At 39.5% G+C, this 23,639-nt stretch overlaps 1 protein-coding gene and 1 non-coding gene across 4 annotated transcripts in view; one reads left to right on the top strand and one right to left on the bottom strand.

The window, feature by feature from the left end:
* LOC101050820 (DExD/H-box helicase 60) overlaps positions 1 to 23,639 on the bottom strand; it is a 258,453-nt gene that overhangs the window by 92,768 nt on the left and 142,046 nt on the right. The window contains exons 1-5 of one of the 3 annotated variants that reach the window (XM_039479162.2): positions 11,442 to 11,537; positions 5,271 to 5,364; positions 5,000 to 5,069; positions 1,914 to 2,103; positions 522 to 863 (exon numbers count right to left, since the gene is read on the bottom strand). The exons of 1 other annotated variant lie outside the window; for it this stretch is intronic. In XM_039479162.2, the coding sequence (XP_039335096.2) occupies positions 522 to 863; positions 1,914 to 2,103; positions 5,000 to 5,069; positions 5,271 to 5,274 (606 nt within the window). In that variant the 5' untranslated portion in view covers positions 5,275 to 5,364; positions 11,442 to 11,537. Of the gene's footprint in view, positions 1 to 521; positions 864 to 1,913; positions 2,104 to 4,999; positions 5,070 to 5,270; positions 5,365 to 11,098; positions 11,263 to 11,441; positions 11,538 to 23,639 lie in introns of those variants that run through there. One more of the 3 variants, XM_074396999.1, reaches the window with a different exon arrangement.
* Positions 4,684 to 4,787, top strand: LOC120367804 (small nucleolar RNA U13). The gene has a single exon (XR_005582086.1). It is a non-coding gene; the product is annotated as a small nucleolar RNA U13 (small nucleolar RNA).

The raw sequence follows: 23,639 nt of genomic DNA, 5'->3' as shown, positions 1-23,639 counted from the left end.
TTGATCTTTCCATTGTTTTCTTATCAAAGGCTATAACATTCATAGCATTTTGTTGATATATCTCAGCAACAAGGGCATAAGTTCTGCCTAATTCCATGCATTTCTGGCCTTCATTAACTTGAGGTCGATATCTTACACAGCGGTTATGGACAGAGGGGCTTGAATCAGACTGTGTCTTTTCAAATCCATGTTCCACTATTCATTTGGTGCATTTGGTGAACAGATTACTTATTCTAGTGTCTATTTTATCATCTGTAAAATACGACAATACTAATGCCTACCTTATAAGATTGATTTTAAGGTTAAATAAAAATTATTTGTGAGAAATACCAAGCACAATTTTATAACAAGTGTTTGATAAATGACTGCATTTGCATTATTACGTACTTAATATTATTAATTATTATACTTATCTGTTAAATCTCTGGTAATTTCCTAAAGGAGAAGAAAAAACACTGACTCAAGTAACTTAGAACATTTTGTAAATTTCTATAAGAAATTGTCTTTTGGATATGAATTACCATCTGGAGAAATATCTGGTGTCTGTACATGCTTGGAAGAAGGTATGCATAAAGTCGAAGAACATCAGATTCTTGCCCTGAAGAAAGCACGACATTGACCTTCCTTGCCCAAGAATGAATGATTAAAAAGTTGAAAAGGTCTGTTTGTACATCGTTCAGGCCTTCATCTGCAACTATCACGAAATATGGGTAACCCTCTTCCAGGAAACTTTCCCACTCTTCTGATAAGCACCCCGAAAATGTTGTTTGAACATCAATAGTGGTATTATTCTGAAGATGAAGAATTAAAGCAGTTCTCAAAGAAAGAAGTTCAGGGAAGTTGAAATAGGCATACTCAGCATCCTGTGGAGGAGGAGGTAAAGCACAATTTTATTTCAAAATTATCATTTAATCGTTTAGTTAGCTAGTGCATCCAGCAGTTGTGTTCTGTCTGCCTGTCAGGGAAATAGGGCCTTAAACTTTGACTGCCATCTCACAAATATTTGCCAAAAAAAAAAAAAAAAAAAAATCAGAGTTTGGATTTCAATGCATGTGTCTCCTTGAAGCAGACACTTAATACTCAGAGTTTGTCATCCTTACCCTTCCACTGTCTAATTCTTTTCCTCTCCAATCTCATTTCAGAAAGAAAAAGAACAGAAAGCCAGTGGTGGATGTAAATCATCTGTATCGGGAAGCTGAGATGAACCACTGTATTCTAGAGGATTGCTCCAGGCTACTCTGACCCTCCCGAAGCAACACAGATCGTCTCAGTATACCAAAATTAGGGCAGCCAACTAGACTACACACATTAGATCCGGAGCCTAGCTCTTTGTTCAAAACACTGCCGGCAAGCATTCAGCCACTGATTATGATTATGACTCAGTCTCACTCTGTCATCCAGGCTGGAGTGCAGTGGCATAATCATGGCTCAATGCAGTGTTGAACTCCTGGGTTCAAGTAATCCTCCCAGCTCAGCCTCCCAAAGTGCTGGGATTACAGACATGCACCACCGTGCCCAGCCAACAAAGCATTCTTAATGACTTTGCCTAGGTTCAGATATATTTTTCTCTGGGCTCATATAAACCACCTGCTGAGTTTTGAAGACAGAAGTAGTTTTCAGAGCAGGAGAACTAGAATCCAAAGTTCAACTGGGCCACTGTTAAGGAGCTTTCTCATCCTGTCTCATGATCCCGTGTGTCCTTACAATAAAGTTCTCTTCATTCAAATAAAACATAATCCTAAGTGTGGTCATTTCTGAATACTGAGATCGTGGGTAATTTTTTTTCTTTCCTTTAAAATTTCTGAACTTCTATAGCTATAATCTACTTTGTAATAAGAAAAATACATAAAATAATTTAGGAAATTTTAGTTTTAGTTCTCATATTATAAAAAAGAACTCAACTGACATGTTACCTTGAAGAAAACTACAGTAAATTGTCCTCCTTTGCTGATAAGATCCACAAGGTAGCGTTCAACCAGATAGAAGAAATGGAGGTTCTGCCCAGACTTAAATGATATCTCACAGATACATGTGATAAGTAATGAATCTCCATCAATCAAAAAAAATTCAGATTCAACAAAGTCATTGAATAAACTGGAATATCTAAAATGAAAAACAGTTAAAACAGAAATCACATATGCATTAAATACTGTTCCAAAAAGGCAGTAACATCATTATTATCCCATTATCATTATCATCGATAGCTCAATTTGCTGAGTTAATTGTCTCATGGCAGTGTCTACACTAAGGCTTTTCAAATATATTCACATGCACAACTATCCTTCACAGGAAGTAGGCAGCATTATTCACATCTTAGGCTCAGGGAGAGAGAGCAAATTATCTAAGGCCATATGGCGCAGCCTGATTGGATCAGGAATCTAGTACTTGTACCCTGCATGTAGGCCTAAATTATATTTATTTTCTGCTTAATCCATCTCATTCCCTTACATGTGGATTCACTGATGGCTACTGACAAATGTAGCAAGAGGAAACTGTTTCCACTCTCTATCAAATAGCTCTAAAAGTACTGTGTTGAACAATCATATATACGTATATATAATACTGTGCATAGTTATAACTATATTGTTATATATAATATTCTACACTATATATACTGATAGATCTTTTATATGTATATATATTACACATAGATAACATTGATATAAATACTGATATATATATCATATATGTATATATATACACACACTGTTATACTATATACTGTTGACCCTTGAACAACACAGGCTTGAACTGCACAGCTCCACTTATACATGGATTTTCTTTTTCAACAAATACATTAGAAAAATTTTTAAAAATTTGTTACTCTCAGACAAACCATGTAGCCTACAAATATGAAAAATAATTAACTATGTCATAAACACATAAACTATACATAGGAAGTCTATTTTAGCATTTAGTACCATGAAATATACACACATCTATTATAAAAGTTAAAATTTATCAAAACTTATGCACCCACTTAAGACTATACATGGCAACTTTCAGAGTTGAGAAATATGTAACCAAATGTTCAGCTGCACTATTAAATCATAACTACATAAAATTAACTACAGTATATATGGCACTACTGTAATAACTTTCTAACCACCTCCTGTTGTATGGTGGTGAGCAAGCAGTTCCTCTCCAGTAAACTGCTCTCCAATCACAATAAGAAGTGATCTCTCGTGGTTCTGGCATTATTTTTCATCATGTTTATTGAAATACCATAAACCTTAAATAAAACCATGGAACCCATATGAAGTGCCACTAGTGATGCCAGAAGTGTTCCCAAAAAGCAGAGACAGTCATGACATTACAAGAAAAATTTGAATTGCTTGAAATGGGTCAGGGATTGATGCTTTCAGCTATAGCTGCCCACCACTTCCAGATAAATGAACCTAAGGTAAGGACCATTGTAAGATAAATGTTTTAAAGAAATTAGTGAAGTCATTGTTGCAGCAGTCACAAATATCTTGTGGTTTTTTTGTGAACTCACATTGAAAATGGAGCTTTTATGTGAGTGGGGGATTGTCTAAAAAGGCAAACTGACAGGCTCTAATTTGATTCAAGAAAAAGCAAAGTAACTATTCAACAAAGCAAAAGGAAGACGAAAGAGCTAAAGCAGGAAAATCTAATGCCTGCACAGTACGGTTTGATCATTTTAGTAATACGTTTGGCTTTACAAATGTGAAGAGAACGAGAGAAGCAGCTTCAGCCAACCAAGAGGCAGAAGAAAATCACCAAGGGGAAAGGATATCTCCTTGAACAGGTTCTTAATGCAGATGAACGTGTCCTACTCTAGGGGAAAAAAAAAAAAAACAAAACTCACAAAGAATATTTATTAGTAGGAAAGAAAAGAAAAGTGAGCAGCAGGATTTAGGACAGGAAGGGACAGGCTAACTCTGTGCTGTGCAAAGGCAGTTGGTTTTCTCTTCAGGTTCGCCTTTATCTATAAAGCTGCTAACTCCTGAGACTTGAAGGGTAAAGATAAACACCAGCTGCCAGACTGCGAGTTGTACAATGAAAAGTTCTGGACAATAAGAACACATTTTCTGGATTAGTTTAATTGATACTTTGTCCCGGAAATCAGGAAGTACCTGGCCAGTAAGGGACTGCTTTTCAAAGTTCTTTTGATATTGGACAATGTCCCTGGCCACCTAGAACTACATAAATTGAACACCAAAGATGTTGAAGTGGTCTACTCGTCCTCAAACAAAATGTCTTTAATTCAGCCTTTAGATTAGAGGGCCAAAAGAACCATTAAGGCTCATTACACACAGTAATCTACGGAAAGAATCTATGGAATAGAACCCTGATAGAGAGGGCATCATGAAAGTCTGGGAGGATTGTGCCAGTGAAGATGTCACTATTGTTATGATCCACTCCCACTTAATAAATACATTATTGCTTCCTTGTGATTTTCTTAATTTTCTATACTAAGATCAAAGAAATAAGAGGGCAGGCAGAGCCTTTGAGGGCATGTTTTAGAATTTTCTCTTCATCCTAGAATCAAATATTAGCCAAGGATGAATTTTAAGTAGGTGGCATTATGATGGGCTTTGCATTTTGAAAAGACTAGTCCAGCTACAATACAGAGAATAGATAGGAAGGGTGAAAACTCCTTGGTGGAGCAGAGAGAAAGGTATTGTAGTTGAGTTTTGGAGGAGTAAAAATTTAAACATGATCCTTCCGTAGTTCATAAATGTGATGATCGGGTTTTCATGGGCATGTGTTGGATGTACCCTACTCAGCCCTTGTTACAAGGTTATCTCTTTATCTGTTTGGTATGAACTTAGAAAAAAAAAATAGAAAAATTAATCAATTAATTAACAATAATAAAAAATAGTTAAACATGAATTCTCCACTGCACGGTAGTTCAGGGCCTTCAACCCCAACATTGTTGAGTGGTCAACTGTCTATATATCAGTAGAAGGCCAAATGGACATACAGGAAATATGATAAGATGATTTCCTATTTTTATTACTCTGATAATACTCACTCAGCTTTTGGCATTTCATCCATAATTAACTGGGACATTTTCTTTGAAACTTTTGTAAGTACATGTCCTTCTAAATGTAAAAAAAAAAAAGAGAGAGAGAGAGAAAGAGAATGGATTATTTTTCAATTGGTCCTTTTTATAGCAGCTATCATTTAGTTATTATTCAAGAAAGTAAAGCAAAGCAGTAATGTGGCTTTTTAACTCCAGCAAATCTATACAGTTTACAGAATCACTGTTTTATAATCTATAAATATTTTAAGTGGAAAATTACCCATTCTTGCTGCTGCCTGTGGCAACTATTAATGGTCGCAAATATCTTGTACTTTAGTACCTCTAAGTGGCAGTTCTAAATAAAAATTGCAGTCCTACAAAAAAAAAGAAAAGAAAATGAGTCTTTATGTAACAAGTATGTATTGACTCAGTACTATATGTAAAGCAAAATATTAGACACCAGGAATACAAGAATGAACAAATCAACATGCTCTCGCAGAGCTTAAAATCTACCAGGAAAGGTAATTAATAATCAGATAATCATAGAACTAACAGAACATTGTAAAAAGGACAAAGTCAAGAAGTCAGTGGAAGTTTACCTAAAGAAATAATGCTTGGGCTGAGTTCTAAGAAATAAACAAGAATTAATTAGGCAAAAAAGATTTTTAAAAAAAGGAGCATTTCTGGCAGAGGGAATACCAGAATACCATGTGTAAAGCTCAGTGAAACGAAGGATTATGGGTGACAACCGTTCCAAAAAGAAGCCAGTAGGGCTAGAGTAGAGACTATTAAGGAAAAGACCAGAGAGGACTAAAGAGATATAAGCACATGCAGAGCCTTCAAAGTCATGTTATAGAATTTTATTCTTGTACTGGAATCAAAAATTAGCCATTGATGGATTTTATGCAGGTGGCATTGTGATTGGCTTTGCATTTTGAAAAGATCAGTCCAGCTACAATATAGAGAATAAATAGGATGGGAGCAAACTTCTTAGCAGAGCAGAGAGAAAGTTACTGTGCAGGAGAGTAATGATGATAATTTGATGTAATATAGTTTGATGGTAGTTGAGATAATAAAGCTGGAGAGATGTAGATCTTCTTGAAGGACATTTAGGAGATGAGTTTGACATACTTTGGAATTGGATTGGACGCGGATGGAGAGGAGAGGGTGTTGTCAAGGAAGACGTAAGATTTTAGCTCAAGTAACAGGATGGATGACCAGGCCATTCCTGGGCTGGGAACCTTAGAACAGGGCTACGTGTCACTACATTTGTGAATCACCTGAATTTGACTTGCTTTCAAGGTTTCCCATGAGTCAAGATATGTAAGTAGTTAAATATACAAGTCTAGAGGTCAAATACAAAGTCTGGGCTGGATTGGAAGAGGTGAGCCATCTGAGCATTAAAGATACTAATACGTAATATATGGTAAGAGTGGAGGAAGAATCTGCAAAGGTAATAGAGAAAGAAATACTAAAGAGGTAGATGAAATGCACTTGAGCATTATCATGGAAACCAAATATTGAGACATTTGCCATTCAATATGTTAGGGCTGTGAAACAGTAAACAGATAGGTAGATACATATATGATTTATTGATAGGTTGTAGATAGATATAAAAATAGATCAATAGATAAGGAAGAAAGAAAAAGAGAGAGGAAGGAAGGGAGGGAGGGAAAGGAAAGAAAGAAAGAACAGGGAGGGAAAGAGAGAAAGAAAGAAGAAAGAGAAAAGAAAGAAAGAAGAAAGGAGAAAGAAAGACAGAAAAGAAAAGAAAAGAAAGATTCCTATTCCGTGATATTAAGGATAGCACAATGGTGGCCACATGCTGATATTAAATATTACAATAATAATGCAAGAAAGTATATGGCTGTAATGACAAATAAGTTTAAAGTAAAATGGAATTACTGTGGGCTGGGATGTTCAGGGACACTTAATGCAGACAGGAGCATATAAGGATGGTCTCTCTCACTCACTCCGTTACTGTTTTATTTCAAAGATTATAGAGTATCTACATTTCACCAAACATTCCACTTGCTGAAACATATGCAAACATGCATGAAGCATGATTCTCTCCTTGTGTGACCTGGTGTAGGTTTAAAGATAACAAAGAGTCACACAGTATAGCCTAATTTGCTGTGTTCTAGCAGAAATGGCACAGGAAGCCATCAGAGCACTGAGAGGGAGTTCTTAAATCAGAATGAAGGAATCAGGGCCCTGTGTTCTGAGGTTTCAAGGACAGGTTGAAAAGACGCAGACTTATGAAGCATGTTGGGGAAAGTGAGAGATACAGAGAATTGCTTTTCAGGTAGCAAAATCAGCATCGTTTTAACACATAAAGTGGCGAAACTAGTTAGAGATACTATGGGTTGTTCTACATGGCATAGGGCAGGGTGACTCGCTGGAGATGACCCTGGAAAGGTAAGTAACAATCAAACTATAAAGGGTCTTGTGTCCAGGTAAGGAGGTTAGGTATTTTCATAAACACTCTCAGTCACCCATTGGCCATACTATCTTTCTTCAACTCTCCAAATTGCACCAAGCTCAAATGGAAAGAATGGGTCAATGAGAACCGAACAGGAAAGAGAGAACTGACCCCAAGTATATTACAGAAAACTTCAGAAAGGATAGCGTTAGATTCTACCTGTAAATTAAATGAAATAAGTTAATTTACAGGTTCCCAGGTGTTCACAATGCTCTTAGCCTCTGAGGAATTTCTTTACGCCACTCGTAGGACAAAATCAATACCTAACTGTTTCATTTATTAAGTTGTTAGCTACAAACAAATTAATAACTCTTTGTGTCCTGACAATTTAAAAATTATTTTAAGAAATAATACATAGACATTAAAAGGGATAATACCGTCTTTAAAATTAAATAATTATAACTACGAATGAGATGTGGGTGCCTGTTAAACACTGTGAAACTTTTCAACAATAGCTATGGTGGCAAAATAAAACTGCCTTGGTAGGTAAGCCCTCCTTGATTTGACAATCAAGGAATTCTGTAGCCTGCCTATGGCAAGTTTGAGATCCTACAGGTTTCTCTACATAGCATAGGACAGGGTATGTAAGACAGGATATGTAAAGCCTAATAGGCTTTCCTCTTACATACCCTATACTAGACTAGGCTTACATACCCTAGGCTTTCCCCTTACAAACCCTATACTAGAGCTACCCTATTAACCTCTACACCAACACATGCATGCCCTAACACCTAGACAGAATTCTCTGTCATCATCTCCATGTCTTCTCTGTCATTTAAGGGAGAGACATGGTAGAGATCCAGCCCCCTGTAACAACTGATGATTAAAGACTCACACACAAACACATACACAAATTGGTATCAGCAGACATTTGGGGCACAGAAAAAGCAGAAATAAGAAACCAGATGAATAAGCATAATTCAGATACCAAATAGACCTTCAGAATGTTCTAATTACTGCTGGCAAAGAATTAAAAATATTTCTCATAAAATCATAACAGGCTGCTAGAGAAAGTGAAAGCGTGCAAGCGTTCATACAAATTTCAAACATAATTTTATAAAGAAGAAAGTCATGTGCAGAACAATAAAATGAGCATGGTGGAATTTTAAGTTAGTGATCTGGGGGGTTAAAGTCCGGGCAATTTCATAAAGGATAGAAGTAAAAGACAAAGAGATGAAAAATTTCTAAGAATTCTAAAAAATACGAAGGTAAGTGAATAAGCTCTTTCTCCACCTACTAGTAATTCTAATAGGACATAACTAAGATTCCAAAATGAGTGGGGATAAAACTGATCAAAGATACATATTTAAAGTAATATAATAATATGAGACCGGAACTAAAGAACAACATAATATATTCAGATTGAAATGTTTTCCAACTACTGAGTAGAAATAATGACAAAAGAGAAAACTACATCTAGGCACAGCTTGTTAAAATTCAGAGCTCCAAGAAAAAAAGAAAGACAGATAAGCTACAAAGAAATGGAAGTCAAGCCATATGTGAACTGGTTTAAGGCATGAACACTGTTGGCAGACCATTTGCACTTTAATCTTGGTTCTGAAACATACTACAGTTCCATAAGCTTAGACAAATTATTTACCTTCTCTGAGTTTCCATTTACTCATCTATAAAATTGGAACAATAATATTATTAACCACTGACTGTGTAAGTCTACTGAAATGTACAAACTGATGGATACAAATAGATTAAAATAATACCTCGAACGCAGAACTCATTAAAATAAGCAACATTCCTGGATGTTTTGATAAAATAAAACATTTTCAAATTTCTAAAGAGAAAATAATTTGAACCTAGAATTCTGCATCTAAATACTGATTCAATTCATGGAGAAGGCAAAAAGATGTAATAAGACTTTTAAGAAGTTATAAATTTCACCAACCATGTATCTTTTTTCAAATTTCACTTTAAGTTCTCGAATAGACGTGCAGAATGTGCAGGTTTGTTACAGAGGTATGCATGTGCCACGGTGGTTTGCTGCACCTCTCAACCTGTCACTTAGGTTTTAAGCCCCCCAAGTATTAGATATTTATCCCAATGCTCTTCCTCCCCTAGTCTCCCTCCCCCGAACAGGCCCCAGTGTGTGATGTTCCCCTCCCTGTGTCCATGTGTTCCCATTGTTCAACTCGTACTTATGAGTGAAAACATGGTATTTGGTTTTCTGTTCCTGCGTTAGTTTGCTAAGAATGATGGCTTCTACTTCATCTATGTCCCTTTTAATGATACAGAACTACATGTCTTAGCAAAGGACATAAACGCATTCTTTTTTATGGCAGCGAAGTGTTCCATGGTGTGTATGTGCCACATTTTCTTTATCCAGTCTATTATTGATGGGCATTTGGGTTGGTTCCAAGTCTTTGCTATTGTAAACAGTACTGTCATCAACATAAGTGTGTATGCGTGATTCATAATCCTTTGGGTATATCCCTAGTAATGGGTTTCCTGGGTCGAATGGTATTTCTGGTTCTAGATCCTTGAGGAACTACCACACTGTCGTCCACAATGCCAACTATATATCTTAAACGATAATTTTATTTAAAGGGATAATACAGAAAATTAGGGAGAAAACATCAAGAATGAAGACAATCAAAAAACAATGAAACTTCTCATGTTTCAGAAAAAAATAAACGAATCTATAAAGAAAAACAAGAGAATCTATGGTACTTCAAATTTTAAAAGTCTATTTTAAACAGTAGTTTTAGTGATATAGAGCTACATGTCTTAGCCTAGCAATTCACAGATTGCTTCTACACTGAGTTATGTGTACATACTCATAATTTTGCCCCTGCTGTTGACTTTTTTTTTAACCGTTGACTCAACATAGAAACAAATGACAAGAATTAAAGTCACAAAATACTGTACAATGAGATAAACCTTGACAATAGAAAAGTAATAATATAATCAACCAACTTGGCAGTTCACAAAGGGATGAATTAAAAGAAAAAGAAATATGTATGTTAAGTTCTTCATCTTTCACAGCAGGAAGTCCAGCAATAGCATCTGAAGACAATACATGAAAAAATAATGGTTTATGGAATCAAGAAACTATCCTGTTCTTCTTCTAAGTACTGCATCATTGTATTACCAAAGAGTAGACACAGGAGTGATTCATTTCTAGAAACAATGCATCCCATTATTATTTCTAGATGAGACCACAGCTCTGACAGACACCTTGATTTCGGCTCGATGGGATGCTGAGCAGAGGACTCAGTTTACCCATGCCTGGGCTTCTGATCCACAACAATCACAAACTTGTAGGCCACTAAGTTGGTGATAATTTCTTATGCAACAACAAACTAATACCTGTCCCTTGACCTCGAATAAATTACTTCAAGTTACTGGAGTAAGAAATACACTTCTATTTTCTTAAGCCACTGAAATTTAAGGGTGCATCGGAATGACCTGAGGGATCTTATTACAATGGAGATTCTGGGCTGGGATGAGCACGGTGGGTGGCTCACACCTGTAATCCCAGCACTTTGGGAGGCCGAGGTGGGCAGATCAGCTGAGGTCGCGAGTTCGAGACCAGCCTGACCAACATGGAGAAACCCCCCCCCCACCCCCGCCCCGTCTCTATGTGGAAAACAAAATGCAGATTCTGCTCGTACAGGGACTGAAGAAGGGCGCTGCCGGCCGATGCCAGGGTCCAGGTTTTGGCGCTGCGCTCAGATCTGATACCCCTCAGCTCCCCTCAGCCTCCAAGACCCAGCTCCCACCGCGGCAGAGGAGGCCTCCGTCGAGGCCTGGGCAGTCCTCTCTCTCCGGTGGGGCTCATGGCGACGCCCCTTCCCCTCCCGGGGCCCGCAGGGGGGTCCGCAGGTTCCCGTCCCGCTCCCGGCACTCCCGGGCCGCCACCTCCTCCCCGAGAGCCGCAGACGCAGGAGCGAGCCCCGGAGCCCCCGCCGAACGCTCCGCCCCGGGCTCCTCGCCAGGGGCAGCCCCGCTCCTCACCGCGGACGCCCGCCCCGTGGCGGCCGAAGACCCGCGAGCTGCGCCCTCGCTGCGAGACGTGGAACCGGGAGCCCGCGCGCAGCCGGGCGGAGGCTCCGGGGCGCCTGGACCGGGGCTGGAACCGGCGCTGCCCGCCGCGCCCACGGCCCTTTATGCCGAGCGCGGGGTTTCGGTTTCCTTTCTCCTCCCCGGAGCGCCCGGGTTTCGGTTTCCCTTCTGGAGGAATTCGGCCATCGGGCCGGGCGGGTCTGGGGGAAGGTTAGTGGCCTTCCTTCAGGTCCGCACGAATCAGCCACGCAGGTTTGGGGAAAGCTTAACATCCTCCCTTGAATGAGAATTTTTTTTTTTTTTTAATACAAGGAAACTTTTATTTTCAATTTTCATCTAGAAATTTGCTGTGGTTTTTTTTATGCTTTTGATTTTTTTTTTTTTAATACTTTATTTCATTGAGCCGCTCAGTGGCTAAAGCCGCTGGGTTCCTGGTATTAAACAGATGCCGACAGAGGTAGCTGTGTCTCGCCCAGGGGCCCAGCCCACTCTGAACATCCCCAAAAAGGAGAAAAGAAAACACAAAATAAACCAACAAAATAAAACGAAAAGGAGGAAGAAATTCGGATCATTTTCTTCAAGCTGGCAGGAACCCACAACACTTTTGCGTCGAACAGGCGTTACAGTGGGGAGAGGCCAGGGTCGCCGGCTCCCCAGGCCCCCTTTTTAAGATTCTCACTGTGGAATGAGAATCTTAAAAAGGGGGCATGGAGAGACGTTGGTCAACGGGCATGAAGTTACAATCGCTGAGAAGAACCGCTGCTGGCATTCCATTGTGCAGTAGGGTGTGTAGGGTTAACAATAATGCATACTTTAAAATAGCTACAAGAGAGAATTTTGAATGTTCTCATCACAAAGAAATAATAAAGTTTTGAGGTAATGGATTAGCTAATTATCCTAATTTGATCATCACACAATGTATACATGTATTGAAACGTCACATTGTACCCCAGAAATATGTACAATTATTATCAGTCACTTACAAACAAAATAAAACTTTAAAACAGAGAGAACAGAGGCAATAAAAATGGGCTTTGGAATTCAGACATAAATGTAGAGTAAATTGAGGGAGAAAATTCTGTAACATCTAAACAAGATAAAATCAAGAAGAGCTGGAATTTAGAAATAGATAAAATGTAAAAGACACTATGAAATCTGAAACCCCACAATGAAATGTGAGATCTTACTACTTCTACTTGCATGCAAAAAGAAAAAAGAAAGTATGTAACAATACATGAATTTTCAGTTTCTGTTATGAGAAGCTGATGATTACTGTTCTGTATAAATTGTAATTGATACTTTCATGCACCAAGAAACACCATTAAAAACTAAATTGAAAAATGCAGTAGGGTCACATTTATTCTGCCTTAACTGATGAAACTTTCTCTTAATCTTTCTCTGTTGATACTTGCAATGTGGGTTTCAATACTCATGTTTCTTTTCAATGTCCTATTATGCTTAATTTCCTCAATGCTATAAATGTGCAAATATATTGAAAATGGAAGAGAATGTGGAGGAAGAACAGCAGTGAATTTAGATAATCAGAGTGACAAGAAGCCACAACCTGCTTTGTCTGAAATAAAGTAGAGCGCAAAGGTCCAGGCACCACTTCACTGGGAACACAGAACAGAGAGAGTAGCGAGAGATACACTGTCTTGTGAAAAATTAGAGTCAAGTTATTAAAAGAGGGGTATATGGGAAGGGAGGACATTTCTCACATCCATCAGGCAATTATTTGTTTATTCATTTGTTTAGAGATTCATGTGTTTATAAGTGATGAGATTAAGGAAGAAAAAAATCCAGAATTTAACACGTGATTTCAATCAGCCAACATTCCTGTCCCCTTCACTGTGATCTCTGATGTACCTACCTGCCTGTGGTAGGCTGAATAAAAACCCTGCATCCCTCCCTCAAAAAGAGAGGCCAAAGTCCTAATTCCTGGAAGCTGTGAATATGGTAACTTCCATAGCAAAAGTAACTTTGCGGAATAGACTAAATTAAGAAGTTTTAGAACAGGAGATGACCTATTACCCAGGATTATCCAGGTAGGCCCAAGGTCATCAGAAGGACCCTTATAAGAGGGAGACAGGAGTTCAAGAGGACAACGAGATGACAGAAACAGCAGTACAGTAGGTGGGCACACTACACCGAAGGCTTTGAAGACAGCGGAAGGGGTCACAGGCCAAGGAGTCAGGTGGCCTCTCGAATCTAGCAAAGGCAAGGAAATATTATCTTTTTCTAGAGTCTCCAGAAATTGGCACTGATAACACCTTGACTTCAGCCTAGAGAGACTGATTTTGAACCTCTGAGCTTCAGAACTGTAAGAGAACAAAGTTGTTCTCTTAAAGCCACTAAATTTGTGGTTAATTTGTTACAGCAGCCATAGAAAGCTAACACAGTATTGCAAACTATATTGTGGGAAATGAGTAACATATTTGCCAACAGCAGAAATAATGGATTGTGTTATAAGAAGAGGTAAAATTAATTCAGAAGGCTACTATGCAGTAAGCAATATGCTAATATCATGTCAATTATCACAGCAAGTTCATGAGGTACGTACTATTATTTCTGTCATTCTGTAGATAAGAAAAATAAAGCTTAAAGGGATAAAACAGCTAGTAAATGGTACTAAGTTCAAAACTTGGGCTAATACAATGATCTATCCATAATATTCTCTATTACATAATTTCATCAAATGCTTCAGATTCTACAACCGAAAGTGTTTCAGCTACCGGACAAATGATTTTATCTTGCTTCAGTTATAAAGTTTTTTAGAATATATGATGTGCTATGGTTGTTTTGACTTTCAGTGACTTCAGATTTATCAGGTGAGAGCTCAAGAAAACCTTGACTCATCCTCTTTCATTTTCCACCCCAAATTATGTAAACACCCAGAGACTTTACACTATTTTTTCTTTTTCACCTTAACAGCCTACTCCCATGACCACACCCTGGACTTTGTTCTGAAGCTTGATGATCACATACTTTATTTTTACTTTTCAGACCCCTCCCTTTATGCCCTGCATTTTAAACACAGAGAACCCCCAATCTTTGCCTTATCACGGTGAACTCCATGAGCCAACACTTCCACTCTCTTCTAATCAACACGTTCAGCTGCCTGAACCTACTGACCTTTCTCTACACTTGCATATAGTTTGTTAATACTGATTCATTCAAGTTTTCTTTACCTGGCCACCAAGCGGAATGATCCAGTTTTGGTCTCATCAAATGCACTGTTTCACAACACAGCTGATACCTTTTTTTCTGTTCCCCGCAGGTTTCTACAGGTTTCGTGATGACAGTTACAACTCAGCACTTTACCATTCTCCTCAAGTCTTTTAAATAATAGACCATCTGTGTGCTTAATGTAGATGCGAACCAAATAATAATAATAATAAAAAACATTTTTTTTAAGGAGAATTCTCTCCAGCCTTCTGATAACTCCATATTCCAGTCTTACACAAATTTTAAGCAGAACACATGGCATGCCACTCATCCACAACCTAACTAGGCGTCTAGATCTGGTGTAGGAGCTCTCCTCAAGCACCCTCTCCTGTCATTCTTCAGTTTGTTGTATATTTTAACATATCTTTGTCAACTAAAACATAGTTTTCATTCTGCTAATAGGTTCAAGTCACCTCTATTGTAAAATAATAACAAAAACGATATCATGCTCTATTTCAACTCTTCTCTTTTCAGCATGGTGCCCTGTAGTGGTCTTCACTCATTGTCTACACTTTTTCACTTCCCTTCAAACGTCTCAGGACCATCAGCCTAAGTCTGATCTGGAAATGCTCTGTCAAAGAGATCCAGTGAGGATCCACTAGTTGACAAATCCAAGCAACACTTGTGTAGTCCATGTTTGATATACTCACCCCTCCTAGGCATTAGAAAGGTGGTTTTTTTTGTTTGTTTGTTTTGTTTTTACCAGTCCCTCTCTTCCAAAGAGCCTCTTCTCCATTGATTTCAGTTACAGTCTTCTCCTTCAAATCAATTTCTCTTCCCACCTTCTCTGCAAGGATCAGTGGATTCATCACATAACTATTGCTCAAGAAGCCTGGGAGTCACTGTTGCATCCCCACCTCCCTCAAATCCCAGTAAATTCCATTTACAGAATCCTGAATCTCTTGTCTCTTCCATTTTTCTAAAGGCCAGAGCAAGCTTCATCATTTCTCCTCTGCATTATTGAAACAACCTCTTCACTTTCTGACTCCCTCCAATCTCCAGTCTGTCCCTCCAATTCATTTTCTACTCTGCTGAATTTTTCTAACATGTAAAACTGCATACACCAAGACCCCGCTACAAAACACTTCAATGTATGCTCATTGCTTCTGGTTTAAACTTTCTTATTAATATTTCTTCTCTTCTTAGAACACTCCAACTAGTTGAGTCACCTTCTCTTCTCTCCATTGGTGAGGAAGTGATTCCCACCCTATGGTTAAGGGATGGCCACACCCATGGCACTTGACCCTGGACTGATGAGATAGACAGTAGTTTATTAGTCACACGTCCTCCCAGCCCAGGGAGGAGGAAACTGTGCAGCATACAGTGCCACACGGGGATGGGACTCAGGAGCAAAGTGAAAAAGGAGGGACTATGGGAGGCAGGCTCTGGAATTACCAGAGGATGGGGGAGCTCCCTGGTTCCCACAGGAGGTGTGATTGTTTGATGGAATAATTGTGCTGGCTGACAAGACAGTGAAATCCAAAAGTTAAGTGCAACTGAGAGGGCTGAAAGAGAAAGAGCCAGGTGGGTTCAGAGTATATCTGGTGAGAGCCCAGAACTATCGTTTAGGTCTTTGGGGTCCCGGGAGGTACAAAGGAGCCTCAGCTTTCACATGGAGCAAGCACATGAAATTTTGGCCTTATGATACAGTGCCTTTCCATCCACTTAAAATTTGATGATGTCTGAGGCTTTCTGGGAGCAGAAGGGCTTTCCTAGGAAGCAAAGCAGCTACTTGACTGGGAGGGAGAGGATCAAATAATGACATGAAAATCAAGAACATAAAATTTAGAGGTGCCCCCATTGTGACCAATAAAATCAACTAAGGGACCCCTGTGTCACTGGGTTAGGGAGTGCGTATTCCCATGGGGGTGGTGAATTTACTTTAATTAACGCATGCATATGGCAGCAGTGACACCCACCGGGACATCTATTGGCCACTTTGTAACTTTAATAAGAGCTCTTTGGATTGCCCAATAGTGAATGCTTTCTTCAAGAACCCATTGTTACATATTCTGAGACGTGAAATGCACCTTTCTCACCATCATTAATGTCTCGAACTCCAAAGGGAATAAGGAATATCCTGGTGAGGACCTGTACTGTGGTCTTAGTATGTATACAGGTATCTAATACCTTAATTTATATTTTGGGTATTAGTGAGAAACAAGATATCCAGAGTTTTTTACCCAAAAGGAAGGAACTCATTGGCCATGGCCCAAGAATATGTAAAGTGGACAGATGGGACCAATTCTTGACGAGGGCATCTAATGCTGAGATGACTTCCAAAGTTTAGCCAACTGTGCTGATGCTTGGGTTCCATCCTTTTTTAGGAACATCCTGGTTAAGAGACGGAAAGCCACCACATTCCACTGAACTCCAGCACATATAGTGGTGGTGATTCCATTCATTAACTCTACAAACTCCCATTTCTGTTCACTCAGTTGATCCAAGAGGCTCCCCAGGGTAGTGTGGAGGCCTTCTCCAGTAATGTGGCATCTGGCAAGACTCAGGATTGGGGAAACCACCTCTTTCTACAAGTGAGCTATGCCCAAGAGGCCAAGTTTGGCTCCATCCTGCATCCAGGAGGCTTTGGTAGCAGAGCCCAGTTGTAGAGTGTTGCTTCCAAGACCAAAGCATAATGGGAAATTGAATAGAAAAGGTCACAGGCTTGGGGGCTGTGAGAGACTCTGTTTCCAAGAGAGCACAGGATGTGGCCAGTAAAACGCCAACACTCTGGTGCACATTACAAGGCTGAGGAAGGGCAATGTCTTCTATCAGAAGTCCACGGGCAAGTTACGGCCATAACGGGTGGTTCAGAGACTTCATGAGGCATGAGAAGAGGTTGTTAAAGCCTCTACGGTGAAGAATTCTCTGAGGGTACTAACAGAGGTGCTGCCCATTTCTTTGGACAAATTTTATAGCATTTGTTGGAGGGGGCCCTTTTTAAGGTGGGCTGATTTTCAGGTAACAGCATTAGCAAGATTAAGTAAAATTTGCAAATGTGAAATATGTTGCCTCCAGAACTCAAAAGGACTAAAAGATGTTAGAGAGGGGCAGTTATGTCCTTCTGCTCATCTTGACAGCATCCGAGATGGAGCAGTCCTCAGTCCACCAAATAATGTTCAGGAATTTAACCAACGTGGCATGTCTTATACTTCATGAATGAAGCAATGGACCATCCCTTTTTTTAAGCTTCTCTGTGAGTATTTGCATGTCTTGAATGAGTGTTTCAAATGAATCTCTGCAGAGGAGGATATCGTCGATGCGATATCATACCTGTGCTTCTGGAGTGGGGTAGGAGCAGTTAAGATCTTGCCTGCAAAGATTCAGTGCAACAGAAGCTGCCGAGGTACCCATGGGTGGCCTCGTAGAGGTGTGTTGTGTCCCTTCAGATGTGAAGGCAAATTGCAGTCAAGAGTCTGTTGAAATACACACTGAACAGAGCATGTCAGTGAAATCTGTCACAGCAGATTTTTTAAACACATTTCTGGTTAGATGGAACCAGTCATTTTTTTTTTTTTGGAGCATTATGTATGAGGGCCTTAAAGGGGCTCACAGCATTAAGTGTGTGAGGAGGCATTCATTCTTTCAAGGTTTAAGAACGTGGCAAGTTGGGTTAATACCCACTATTACCATATTTTTTTAGTTTTGATTTTTCTCTGATTCCAATGTGATTGCTGTTTCAAAAGCTTTACCTGACATGTGACTTTGTAAGAAAATTCAATACTACTTGTTTCTCCAGCTACAATAGGTTTTCACAAAGCCAAGATAACCACAAGCTTTCTTAAAATTATGATGCCAACAACTTTCCTTACAAAGAGAGTTCATTTTCTATTAATTTTGTTTAGGTTTAAATTGTGTAGTCATAACTTCAATACTACATTTATAAATCAGAAATAAACCTATGCTTTTCATAAATTCATATGTGTATCTATAAAAAAGTGATTATGTCAACAATTTATTTACAGAAACAAAAAAAAATTCCTTTTTTTAAGAATACATTCAAATGAAACCACAGATGCAGGTGTAAAATTAAAATGAGCACACTCCATCTGTGACATATCTGCCACAGGCTTTATCAACACCTGTTGACCAGTCAATGAGAGGAAACACTGGGGGCTAAGGATATGCCAGTTCTGTAGAAATTCTTTCCCCAAATAGTTCTGAGCAAACTGCAACCGATAGGCAACAGATCTCAGGATTTTAAGTAGCAGAACAACTGTCTTCGGTGGCTAGCATTTCTTAAATATTTAAATGCTTCTTTGGTTCAACAGCTGATTTCCTCCTTTGTCATATTCTTTCCTATTTGCTTCCCAGGCAGTGACACGCACGTCTTTCTGCATTGGACTTCTGTGGTGAGCAGCTTCTGAAATCACCCCACAGCAGTCCACAGCTGTCCAGCAGCGACCTCTTGGCTTGTAAGTTGGCTATCTCCTTTGACAAATACTCTATGAGGCATGTAAAATGGAAACTTTAAAAGAAACAAAACACTGTGCATTTTGCATTATGTCAAATAAGTCTTAGAGCCATTTTTAAATATTCAATCATTTTGGTAGATTTTCCTTCTCCCTTTAGTGGAGAAAAACAAAGTAGAAAATCAAACTGTTTCATCTAATCAATATGTTATCCTTTATTTTAACTCAATGTAAAACACTAACCCCTTCAGCCATAAAAAAAGATGCTTACATTTTTAAATAATGCCATCATTATTTAAAATGATGAGTTTTTACTGTGCTATATCACTCTCTATGACCACTGAAAAATTTCATTTATTGCCTTAATGATCTCACAAATTGGATATTTATGTTGTTTCCAATTAGTTATTGTAAATAATTTTGGGGTAAATATGATTTCATATATGTCTTCAGAATAAAGCATAACAGAATAGGTCAAAGGATATGAACATTTTAAAGAATGAACATTTTATTTTATTATTTTATTTTATTTTAGACAGAGTCTTGCTCTGTCACCCAGGCTGTAGTCCAGTGGTGTGATATCAGCTCACTGCAATCTCCACCTCCCAGGTTCAAGAGATTCTACTGCCTCAGCCTCCCTACTAGCTGAAATTACAGGCGTCCACCACCGTGCCTGGCTAGTTTTTAGTATTTTTACTAGAGACAGGGTTTCTCCCTGTTGGCCAGGCTGGTCTAGAAGCCTTGACCTCAGGTGATCCTCCCACCTCGGCCTCCCAAAGTGCTGGAATTACAGGTGTGAGCCACCACACCCAGCCTAAAGCATGAACGTTTTAAAGTGTGAACATTTAAATTGTGCAGAAACTGGTACACTTATAAATGAATCCAAAGATCTGCAAATCTACAGACAATAGCTGGCATGGAATAGAGGACACCTTGTTTCAAGGATTTAAAGTCAACTAGGGTCACCTTTAGCGCTTTGGGTAAAAACATACTAAGTTCCTATATACATGTTGTTTCAAACCACTATATCACTTCTCAGCCTTTTGTCTAAGATCAAGTGTTTTAAGCCACTATGTTTTGTAGTAATTTCCTATCCAGCAATAGATAACTGACATACATTTCGATTTGGGATTTCAAAGCAGAGCACATCCAAATGCAGCTGTGAAGCTAAAGGACTAAATATGAATCAAGGTGAGTATCAACAGGTGTGAACAGGTCACAGAACCAGTACTAAGCAATATGCAAAGGTGTAGCATAAATAGAGAAGTGATGATGTCCCCCAGGGTAATGACAGTACTTGAAAAAGAACCACAAGTCCAGCTGAGTCCAAAGTCTTGATTTTAAAAAGTAGTCAACTCAAACGTCAAGAGCTTCAAAAGTGCAGGACTTTTTAGACGAAGGAGTAACTATTTGGAAGCCACATCAGGATCCAGCCAAAAGGTTGCTCACCCCACTTCCCAACCTCAGCTACACAGGGAAGTGGGCTCCCGGTGCATGTGAAAATGCATGAAACACTCGTTTTAATCGTGTGACCCTGGGTGAGGCACAGGAAGGCCAGACGCAGAGCAAGAGAGAGGAAAGCTGGAAAGAGTTTTTCGATGTTGTTACTCACAGTTCTCTGGGGAAGCACCACCTGGAGGGTCACTCAGAGGAAGCACAGGTTTGGCCAAGAGGCAGGAGAGAGGTATCTGCCAACAAGGGCTGTACTGTGGTTTGTGAGAGGGAACAGATGGAGAAGGAAAAGCAGTTTGGGAGGAGAGATCCAAGATGGCTGATCACTAGCAGCTCGGGATTGTAGCTCCCAGTGAAAGTGCAAAGAACGAGAGGACGCCACACCTTCACATGAATTCTTGTTGCTCACGCACCAGGAGATTCCCAGCGGAGGAGCCCCACGGGTCGCCAGCGCGACTCTTGTGACCGGCGAGGCGGTTTTGCCGGCACCTCGGAGCGTCGGTTCTTGGTGCAGAGTCAGAAAAGCACCATCAATCTTAACGGCGCTGATATAGTCGGCGCAGTGGGTTGCTCAGATTTCGGCGCTGAGAATCAATAAGTTGGACGTCCACTCAGAAAACCAATTACAAAGATGGTAAATACAAAGACCACAGATGGACAAATTTATAACGAAGGGAAGAAAACAGCCAAAAAAGGCTGAGAATACCCAAGATCAGAACGCCTCTCCCTCAGCAGGGGATCACGGTTCCTCATCAGCAACGAAACAAGGCCTGATGGAGAATGAGTGTGTTCCAATTACAGAAGCAGGCTTCAAAATGTGGATAATGAGAAACTTCTGTGAATTAAAAGAACTTGTTTTAAACCAATCCAAAGAAACTAAGAACTTTGAAAAAAGATTTGATGAAATGTTAACAAGAATACACAATTTAGAGAGGAATATAACTGAATTGATGGAGCTGAAAAACACAATACGAGAACTACGTGAAGTATGCACAAGTTTTAACAGCCGAATTGATCAAGCAGAAGAAAAGATATCAGAGGTCGAAGACCAACTCAATGAAATAAAACAAGAAGACAAGATTAGAGAAAAAAGGATAAAAAGGAACGAGCAAAGTCTCCAAGAAATATGGGACTATGTGAAAAGACCTAATCTACGTCTGATAGGTGTACCTGAAATTGAGGAAGAGAATGAATCCAAGCTGGAAAATACACTTCAGGACATTATTCAGGAAAATTTTCCCAATCTAGTAAGGCAGGATAATATTCAACTCCAGGTAATACAGAGAACACCACAGAGATATTCCTCAAGAAGAGCAACTCCAAGGCACATAATCGTCAGATTCACCAGGGTTGAAATGAAGGAGAAAATACTAAGGGCAGCCAGAGAGAAAGGTCAGGTTACCCACAAAGGGAAGCCTATCAGACTCACAGCAGATCTCTCAGCAGAAACCCTACAAGCCAGAAGAGAGTGGGGACCAATATTCAACATCCTTAAAGAAAAGAACTTTCAACCCAGAATTTCACATCCAGCCAAACTAAGCTTCACAAGTGAAGGAAAAATAAAGTTTTTTGTGAACAAGCACTCAGAGATTTCATCACCACCAGGCCTGCTTTACAAGAGCTTCTGAAAGGACCACTACACATAGAAAGGAAAAAACAGTATCAGCCTTTCTAAAAAATACCAAAAACAGCATCAATATAATGAAGAATTTACATCAACTAATGGGCAAAAGAGCCAGCCAATATTAAATGACAGTATTAAACTCACATATATTATTATTGATTCTAAATTTAAATTGACTAAATCCCCCAATCCAAAGACAGACAGGTAATTTGAATAAAAAACTAAAACCCATCAGTATGCTGCATCCAGACCCATCTCACATTCAAGGATACACAAAGACTCAAAACAAGGGATGGAGAAGGATTTACCAACCAAACAGAGAGCTAAAATAAATAAATAAAAAGCAGAAGTTACAATTAAGCAACAAAGATCAAAAGAAGCAAAGAAGGACATTATATAATGATAAAAGGATCAATGCAACAACAAGAAGAGCTAAAGATCCTAAATATATACGCACCCAATACAGGAATACATAGATCAGTACCACATCATATCAACTTAGAAGTTTAAACGAAATGTTCGTTGGCTCCTTGTTTGTTATTCTCTTCCCTCATTTTCTTTTATATCTCCATTATTAAGGACAAATATGGGTATAGGCATACCCATATTTAGACTGCATTCTAGCCCGGGCAATAAAGCAATGCCCCCATTCTCTCTCCCTCTTCCTCTTTCTCTTTCTTCCTCTTCTTTATTCTTTTTCTTATAAAAAAAAAAAAAGAAAAAGAAAAAGAAAAAAGAAAGGAAGATACAGAAACAGGCTATAGGACCAGACAGCACCTTGGAAAATCTCCTGAAGGTGGCCACCATGGTCTTTCACAAGAGGGACTGAGAGGGGACCCAGGAGAAAGAGAAAGCACAAGAGAATGACTGAGGCTCTAGTGGTTGTTTTGCAAGCCTTCGGAGTCCAGGATCCCTGAGGAGCATCCACTAGGTGTTACCGGTGTGGCAAGCCAGGGCACTTTAAGAAGAATTGCCCAGGCAACAAGAAAAAGCCACCTGGACTCTGTCCAGCCTGTGGTGGAGACCACTGGAGACTGGGCTGCCCCTGGAGACAAAGGTCACTGGGTCCAGAACTGGTTTCACAGATGATCCAGCAGGACTGATGGGTCCCAGGGCTCAAACCCCCAGCTCCAGTGGCTCAGACTGCCATCACTGCCCAGGAGCCTCGGGTGATTTTGAAAACTGGAAGGTGGAGGGTGCACATGCTCCTGGATACTGAAGCCAGTCTGTTCTCTTCTCCAATCCAGGCCCTCACTGTTCCCAGAGAACAACTGTGGTGTGTGTCTCAGGAAAGACTCTAAGCTTATTAAGGAGACTTATTATTTACACATGCCTTTTAAAATCATGCCTGAGAGCCCCACTTTTTTATTGGGTAGAGACTTTTTTTTTTTGAGCCAGAGTCTCGCTGTAACACTCAGCCTAAGTATAGTGGAGCCA

The sequence above is a fragment of the Saimiri boliviensis genome, chromosome 3, assembly GCF_048565385.1.
Source record: "Saimiri boliviensis isolate mSaiBol1 chromosome 3, mSaiBol1.pri, whole genome shotgun sequence".
Classification (NCBI taxonomy): domain Eukaryota; kingdom Metazoa; phylum Chordata; class Mammalia; order Primates; family Cebidae; genus Saimiri; species Saimiri boliviensis.
Note: the sequence above shows the minus strand (reverse complement) of the source record. Positions and strands in the feature narration are given on the sequence as shown.